General features: G+C 37.3%; 1 protein-coding gene across 1 annotated transcript; it reads right to left on the bottom strand.

Moving 5' to 3' along the window:
• Positions 1–7,674: 7,674 nt before the first annotated feature.
• Positions 7,675–8,600, bottom strand: LOC105995098 (olfactory receptor 6-like). The gene is given in 2 exon segments (XM_013028764.1): positions 7,675–8,156; positions 8,159–8,600. Coding segments are annotated over 2 exon segments (924 nt in total).
• Positions 8,601–9,446: the final 846 nt, after the last annotated feature.

Genomic DNA, 9,446 nt, shown 5'->3' with positions numbered 1-9,446 from the left:
GACTACCAGTAGTGCAAATAATTTCCAATATTATTATTTGACATAATAATTATGTCCAATGCATACGTCATCAGACAAAACCCTACAGTGTATTAGTAATTCAGTCTCTCTCTTTCCTGAAACTAAATCTGTTCATTAGAGTCTCTTCTTCAATCTAATGCAACTATCGTTCATCTAAGTATTTTTGTAAATGAGTCTCATTGAATCTAAAATTCAATTCACCACGTCACAGTGATTGGAGTGTAAAGATTCCCATCACTCCCAGCTCCTTTGTTAATGAAGCTAGATCTGTTTGTCTCTTCCATATTGATTCCATTCTCTCTTTAACTTGGAAATTTCTGAACAATCATTTATTCCTAGCTGAAATGAGACATAGAAGGTAGCATTAGAAAATCCTTTACATCAGCTGAAATTTTTTTTTCAGTGGTGAGGCTTGAACTCTGGGCCTGGGCACTCTTCCTCAGTTCTTCAACTCAAACACTCTACCACTTGAGCCACAGTATCACTTCCAGCTTTCTAGTGGTTTATTGGAGATAAGAATCTCACAGATTTTCCTTCCCAGGCTGGCTTTGAACCACAATCCTCAGATCTCAGCCTCCTGAGTAGCTAGGCTTACAGTCATGAGCCACCAGTGCCTGGCAAGCTGAACTTTTTGATCAAACCCAATTTCTACAAATTAAATTCCAATTATACTTTTAAATTTCAATATTAGAAATAGTCTCTTAGGAGTTATCTGTAAAAACTTGGTGAAGTACTTCATGCACATTTGCTTTCCAGTTCACAGACTTAATGCAATAATATTTCTCCCTTCTTCCCAAAACTTTGTTCATCATCATTATGGCTCAAATGCCTAGACCAGTGATTTAAAAACACAAGGATATTAATTCAGTATGGAAAAATAAGTGAATTAATGTATCAATGGCAGATTTGAGATTTACAGGAAATAATCAGAGGTAGAAAAAGTATCTTTGGTTCTCCACTGGCAGGGGGCACATTATTTGTCTGTCTGTATGTCTATATATCATCTCTCTATATCTGTCAGGGTGCATATCTTTGACATATTCAGGTCTTGCACTCTAAAGATACTTTAATAACTAACACATTCATTCATAAAGTCTGAACAATAGAACTGAGCTATAATCTCTATTCATTTGCTAGGTTAACTGTTGTCTCAAACCCTGGTTCAGGAGGTGAGGAAAGGCAGAAGAACTCAGGTATGCAATAAAAGTACAGGTGTATTCTGTCATGCTGGAAGGCATGTGTGTGAATATATATGTGTAAGCCATCCCACCTAGCTAATAACTTACTTATCCTTAGAGCTTGTGACTGGATGCTGCCATAGACCTTTGCTCCTCTTTCTGCCAGATTCTCAGCCATCATATTCTCGGTGGCACAAAGAAAATTGTAGATGGGTTAGAGTTCACTGTGCTAGGCACTTAAACTAGAGATCTGTGGTCCTAGTTCATGGCAATGGATTAAAAGCTGAAGTGCTGAAGTACAAATTATTAGCACCACTATCTTCTTTCCAGAGCAGCAAACATAGACTTAGCTCAGCATTATTGGCTAGGTAGAAGGGTAGATTCAAATTTATACTTTCCCCTCTAAGCAAGGTTCTAATGAGGGGTTCTTAGACTGATTTGTCAATGCTTTTAACAAAATGCTTTACACAGAAAAAAGAAACCTGTTGGGTCTCTGACAATAGCCAGTTTTGTCCAGTTGGAAGCAGTGGCAACCTAGAAGTTTCTATTCATAAGGTCATGTGTAGCAATCCATAATCCCTTCATTAGCAACACATTTTACCATATGCTCACTTCTGCATAGAATGGAAAGATTCTGGCTTTAGAGTCAGAGAAAGTTTTCAGTCTTGTTTACATCACCTAATAGCTATGTCAAACTGAATAGATCAATTAACAAGTAAGTATTTACATACTTTCTCCTGTGGACAGAATTTGTTTCCATTAAGATACACCTCTATAGCAGGGTACCAGTGGCTCACACCTAGAATACTAGATGTTCTGGAGGGTGGGATCTGAGGGTCACAGTTTGAAGCCAGACTGGACAGGAAAGTCTGTGAGACTCATGTCTCCAATAAACTACTCAGAAAAAGCCATAAGTGGTGCTTTGGCTCAAGTGGTAGACTGCTAGCCTTGAGCAAAAAAAGCTCAGGGACAGTGCCCAGGCCTAGAGTTCAACCCCCAGAACTGGCAAAAAAAAAAGGCAAAAAGAAGGAAGAAACACCTAGATTACTGGGATGTGTTGTAAGAATTGAATATGACAGTGCCCCAAAGACATTTATCTTCTATAGGCTATTATCATGTCACATACTAGACCAACACATGTTCACTGTATGTGTTCATACATTTTACCTATACATACTCATAAACACACACTTTTCCCCTCATTCATTTTTCTATTACCTTCTAGGGAATAAAACAGCTCAAATTTGTTAGAGAATAACACTATAGAATCTGTGAAAAATCTCTGGCTTACAGATTTCATGCCTTCTTCCTAACTTAATTTTTAAAGAAGTTTTATTACTCATGTATATGCTTGTTTGCTTCATATTTTCTCCATTTTTTTGCAGCAAATGTACCTTAAGTACATTTGAGGTTTAAAGTACATAGAAATGCAGAATCCTCATTTTATTGTCCTTGATATAGAAGGAAAAGCACTAAGCACTATTATCTTTTTGGTATCCTAGATTTTTAAAAGAAAAAAAAACTTCATCACACCCTAGAACTACTTTTTCTAGTTTAAATGCCCTTGATCTAAGGACAACACCATAGTTACTGATATCCCCTGAAACAAGAAATATGACTAAAAGATACATTAGAACACCTAAAAGATCTAGCTTTGCTCATTTTCCCAACCTTGAGTATAAACATACTGCATCTTTACTACTCAGATATCCTTTCTCTTGTTCAAGAATAGTACCTGTGGTCAGTTTTCCTAAGTATGTCTTCATTTTCCTTTGAGAATCAGTCTCTCTTCATATCACTAACTACTCACATGGTTCATCTTGCATTATTCTGAGAATGAAAAAATTCTTCAGACATTTACACTGATGTGGAAAAGCAAACTGATCTGCTGATTCTTAAAACCCTTAGAGAAGTATGTGTAATCTTTATTTTTTCTTCATACCACAGCTTAGAAGCAAGAAGACAGGAGCAGCATAATATATTCAGCACTTGCTCACATTTTTTCTGTCTTCTCCCTAGAGGCCAACTTTTATTCATTTTGTCCTGGCTCTGGGGAAATTTGGCAGGGGGGGGGGCATTCCCAGCCTACATTTTGGGAACTTGGGAAGTTGAATGTTCATCTGCTTATCAATCTCTATTTAATATTGGACCATGTTATTTATACTTAAGTGTGGTATGGTTCTTTTACTTTCCAGTATATGAAAGATAATCTAGAAATCAAAACCTCAGTATTTTAAAAGTAACACTGATATTTACTAATGTTTTGAATTCTTTGTATTAAATACACTTTCTGCTTTTATGCATCTCAATTTAAATTTTTATTGTTATTATAAGAGTGATGTACAGAGTTACAGTTACATAAGTACATTTGTTTTTGGACAATGTCACCCCTTCCCTCACTCTCTCCCAGTTTTTCCCTCCCATCCCTGCCTACAAGTTGAATAGTTCATTTTCTACATAGTGTCTAGTGAGTACCACTACTGCAATTTGTTCATCCTTTGTGAGTTTCACTAATGTAGGAGTTGTTGTATGTACACTGTTAAAAAAGATAGGTCATGAGCTCTGACCTCTAGAAATGTAAGATGTAACAAATAAAATAGCTAGTGTTCATTGAAGACATGTGCCATAACAGAGGTATGAAGAATACCTTGAGAACTCTAAGGAGGGTGAGATGTTTTCTATTTTATCTGGCAGCTGTTGATCTAGACTCATATCCTCAAATAGTTATCACTTTTATGATGAAACTTATTACTCTTGCCACCTTAGTGATTTTGAAGTAAAAACAGTATTTATTGTTAACTTCCACTATGGTTTGCAATGTATCTAAAATCAATTTATAGTCTCCTCAAACATACACAGAATATTGTCCATGGCAAATTATTTGGTAGGTGAAAAGGCAGATTTTAACAAATTTGCCTTTCAAAATATGCCAAGCATTTTAAAATTTTAATTTTATTGTCAGGGTGATGTACAGAAGAGTTACAGTTACATAAGTAAGGTAAGGAGTACATTTCTTGTTTAACTTGTTCCTCCGTTGTTTTTCTTCTTCTTTCCCTTCCCCTCTAAGTTCTCCCCCACCCAAGTTGTACAAATCATTTCTAATATATTGTCTTTTAGTGTCCCTGTTGCATAGGTCCTCCTTTTGTCCTTTGTCTTGCCATATTGTTGTTCCCCTTCCCTTCCCTAGTTCAGATAAATGTATATACAATACCCAGGATGCCAAAATCGAATACAGTGATAAGAGGGATAAACCACAGGCAGAAAAAAAAACACAAAAGAAAAAGGAAATCACGAAGTACATTAAGAACAACAACAAATAAAAACCTCTATGTCCATGTCTTGGATTCATTTTGCTTAACATCATCTTATATGGTCATATGTACATAGCTATTGAGCTCATCTGATAAGATTATCCTAGATGTATACATTATTACAAATAAGGAAACCATGGACCTATGTTTCTTTGGGTCTGGCCTACTTCACTTAATAAGTCCTTACATTTCCTTACAAATGGGGTGGTGTCATTCTTTCTGATGGAAGCATAGAAGTCCACTGTATATATGTACTGTCAAGCATTTTTTTACTACAGTGAGGTAAAACTAGAAATCAAGAAAATTTAAAATTCACAAATATGTGGCAATTAACAAACATGCTGTTGAAAACTCCATAGGTGAATGAACTTCATGTGTTTAACTACAGTAAGTCCAAGCTTTTATATTAAAAAGAAATAGAAATCATAAAAGGAATGACAAATATCTTGAGACAAGAAAGTAGAGATGAAATATATTAAAATTTATGGAATGCAACACAATTACTCCAAAAAGAATGTTTATAGAAATACATGCCTATATTATGAAAAAGAGAAAGACCATAAGTAAACAACATGCTTGTATATCTCAAGGAACTAGAGAGGACCACACTAAACCTAAAGCCAGTTGAAGAGAGCAAATAAAAGATAAGAGCAGAAATAAGTGAAATAGAAAACAAAAGCAATAGAAAAAACCAAAGAAGCTTATTATACCAATGATGAATCATAAACAACATGTCATTTATTTGTACGATATAATATTAATCATTCTTTAAAAAGAAGAAAATCTAGTCCTTTGTAATGGCATGGATCAACTGGAGGACATATGCTAAGTGAAATTAGCCAGAAACACAAAATACCGCCTGATCTTATATTGTGAAAGACTGAAATAGAAGTACATTTTCAGTAGCCAGGGCCTGGCAGTGGTGGAGAAGAATGGGTGGTAATAAACAGTGCAAACTTTCAGATCTAAGATGCATAATGTCCTAGGCTCCCATATATACCAAGGAGACTCCAGTTCATAATAATTGTTTAGTTGAAAAATTCCTGACATGCTGAAGAGCAAATATATGCAGTGATGATGGATAGGTCAACTAGCTTGATTATGGTATGCAAATCATCATGATGTCAACCTGAAGTGAATACAATTTTATGCTGTCAATCATACCTCAGTCAATCTGGGAGAAAACAAGAAAATAACCATAGGAAAAACCACACATAACAAGAGACATGAAAAAATCTAAACAACAAACACGGTTCTAAAACTGCTTTGTGTCAGATACAGTGTTTTCTATGCTAGATACAGGACTATAGGAAGGATTTTATCAGTAGGAAAAGGCTGAAAGGGCTTTCAGTTTAGCGGAAAGAATACAAAGCAATCACAGCAAAAGGTAAGATAATAGAACAGCTACTTTCTGCTGGAACTAGAGGCCATACCACTGTCCTGGACACCAGGAAACAGAAGCCCTGTCTGCTTCTCAAGGTATCCACAGCCTATTAAGCTCTTGGAATCCTTGCTACAAATTGTACCTCAAGCGAGCCTAAAATCTAGAATGGACTGCTAAAGTTTTACAAGAACAAAAGCCCACAGATGTACTCTGTCTAGGTAGTTAGTCAAAAAGTGGCTAAGAGGAGCTGATGTAAGGCCTAAAGAAAAGAAGAATCCTAGACAAATATTGCTAGTTCTGGAAGATCTAAATTAGTTTATTCAACTAGATGCAATTTTATGAAGGAGAGTAAAACTAGCACTTTTTTTGGGGGGGGTCCGGTCGTGGGCCTGAACTCTGGGCCTAGGCACTGTCCCTCAGCTCTTCAGTTCAAGGCTAGCGCTCTACCAACTTGAGCCACAGTGCCACTTCTGGCTTTTTTTGCTTATGTGGTGCTGAGGAATCAAACCCAGGTCCTCAGGCATGCAAGGCAAGCGCTCTACCACTGAGCCACCTTCCCAGCCCAAACCTAACACTTTTTGTGTGTTAGGTTTCTATGTTTCTCTCCTTATCAGCCAGTTAAAGAAAAAAGCATTTGTCTATGAATTTCAAGAGATTTCATCCATGTAAAACTACAACAGTTTTTCTCAGAAGAATGTAAAGCATTTCCTGAACATCCTACTGATGGTCCATATACCTTAAGTATAGAAGCCTTTAAATCAGGAAAAAAGATCTATTACATTATTTCACAGGGGAAAAAACCCTAATAATAATAGCACAATGGAATTTATCCTTTAAAAACACTTCATTTGGGGATAATTTTAGGTGGATAGAAAAACTGCAAGAATATAAATGGACTATTCTTAATGAAAAGAATGGAGGATTTTAGGGTTACAGGATTGTTTTCTTGTTGTTGTTGTTTTCAGTTGTAGGGCTTGAACTCAGGGCCTGGATGCTGTCCCTGAGCTCTTCTGCTCAAGGCTAGTACTTTACCTCTTGGAACAACAGTTTTCTGGTTGTTAATTGGAGATGAGAATTTCACAGAGTTTCCTGTCTGGGTTGGCTTTGCATCACGATCCTCAGATATCAGCCTTCTGAGTAGCTAGGATTATAGGCATGAGTCACCAGCACCCAACAGATTATGATTTTTAGAAAGTTCTTTATCCATATGAATTTGAAGGACAGTTTGTGACCTGTGTTCAATGTGAAAGTGTAGCAAATAGCAGAAAATAGTTAAAAGTATTGAATCATAAAATCAAGTTTAAAAAATATTGTAAGTAAAAATTCTCCTATTCATCTGTACAAGTTCATCATAGGCAAGACATCAAGTTGAAAACAGAAAGGATTGTGGCGCTCATACTACAAAGAAACTTGAAAGACCAACAAACGAATGTGGAATTCATGCAGAGTTGATAGGAATTCGTGGATTTTTAAAGAACTAGAGCTATATTTTGATAGCTTACATGCATTAAAATATGTTAAACATAACCTTGTATTTAATAATTAAGTATTGAAATTCAATGTATTAAATTATAATATCATTTTAAGGTACTTTGGTGTCTGTCTACAGCGTAAAATAACAGTTCATACTTAGAGTAATCCATAATAAATGTCTTGTTTCTCAATTATGTTCTTGTTCATATTTCCCCAGCAGTGGGGCAGTCAGTGCTAATAATAAACAGTACCATGATAAATGTCAGCATATGACATGTGGTACCAGGGATCAGTCCAGCAGGAGGCACTAGCCAATCCCCAAGGTCTTTTTGATAGCATTCTTGACTTCCTGGTTCCTTAGGCAGTAAATAAAGGGATTTAACATAGGTGTGACAACTGCATATACAGCTGAGATGAGTTTGTTGGAATTAAATGATGCAATAGCTCTGGGTCTGGCATACATGAAAATCATGGCTGTGTAATAAATTATGACCACAGTGAGGTGGGATGCACAGGTGGAGAAGGCCTTCCTCCTTCCCTGAGTGGAGGGTATGCGCAGAATGGTGGACACGATGTAGACGTACGAAAGGATTGTGGTGGTGAGTGGGAAGATAAGGATGACAATGGCCAACGCAAAGTCCACTAGCTCAGCTGTGGACATGTCTTTGCATGCCAATTTGAGGATTGGTGAGATATCACAGAAGAAGTGGTTCATGACATTGGAACCGCAGAAGGTTACCCGTGAGATGAAACAGACCTTGATCACAGTGATCATGAAGCCAGTCACGTAGAGAGAGCCACCAGCTGCACACAGTAACCTGTAGTCATGATGACTGGATATCGAAGAGGATGGCAGATGGCCACGTAGCGGTCATAGGCCATGGCTGCCAGGAGCACACATTCTGTGCAGGCAAGTGAGATAAAGAAGTAGAGCTGGGTCATGCAACCATTGAAGGAGATGCGCCGTCTCTGCAGGAGGAATCCATCCAGCATCTTGGGGACTGTCACAGAGACATACCAGACTTCCAGAAAGGACAAGCTACACAGGAAATAGTACATAGGCTTGTGGAGGGAGCCAGTGACCCAGACAGTGATCATGATAACAAGATTCTCTGCTATCACTAGCAGGTAGACCAGAAGGAAGAGGAAGAAGAGCAGGATCTGCAGCCATGGAGCAGTGGGGAAGCCCACCAGGATGAACTCACTAACCAGAGTGATGTTCAACTCCAGCATGACTAATCCACTGTGAATAAGGATCAGGCCTGTGGCATCAGACACAAGACAAACTAAGTTAATAATTCAGCCATCCTGTGAACAAGACTCATAAAACAATTTCTTTTAGTTAGACTCTCCTTTAAATGTGAAGAAAAACATCAGAGTTTTTAAAATTCACTTTCACGCTGACTGCAAGTTACCTGGTAACAATGATTTGAATCGTACTATCTATTTTCATCTCAGTTTCTTTTCTATGAAGGTAGATCTTCTGTCTCTGTTTCTCTGTGTGTCTCTTTCTCTGTCTCTGTCTGTCTTTGTCTCTGTCTCTTCTCTCTATCTATGGCCTATTTAACTAGGAACTCACTTCACAAACCTTTGTTCTTCCTAAAAGCAAATAGGAAGAATAACATCAGATCAGGCAATAGCTGTGATATTTCAGCTGGCTCTGAGAGTACAGTAGTGCTTTTTCACCTGTGCCTACCCCTTGCATGGGAGAAGCACAGTGTAGAGAGCCTCTGTTTCCTGAAGCCATGAATCATAGTCCACATTTTGATCATCCCTATAATATCCTATGCACTCACTTGTTCATAGAATTTAAGACTCACTGGCCTTAAGAGTCATGCTGAACAAATCACTTAAGAAAAATGTACTTGAATGTGCTCTTTTATATACCGAGGATATTGATAGCAATGCCTACCTGGCTGGTTTGTCATGATGGTTAAATGTGATTAATGAAAAGCCTCTTAACAAGGTCTTGGACCGTGGTTATACTAGCTACTATTATATTTTTTATTTATTTTTTATTGTGAAAATACTGTACAGAGGGGTTACAATTACATGGGCAAGATAATGAGTACATTTCTT

The sequence above is a fragment of the Dipodomys ordii genome, unplaced genomic scaffold, assembly GCF_000151885.1.
Source record: "Dipodomys ordii isolate 6190 unplaced genomic scaffold, Dord_2.0 Scaffold113, whole genome shotgun sequence".
In the NCBI taxonomy this organism is placed as follows: Eukaryota; Metazoa; Chordata; class Mammalia; order Rodentia; family Heteromyidae; genus Dipodomys; species Dipodomys ordii.
This window is presented reverse-complemented; position numbering and strand designations above follow the sequence as displayed.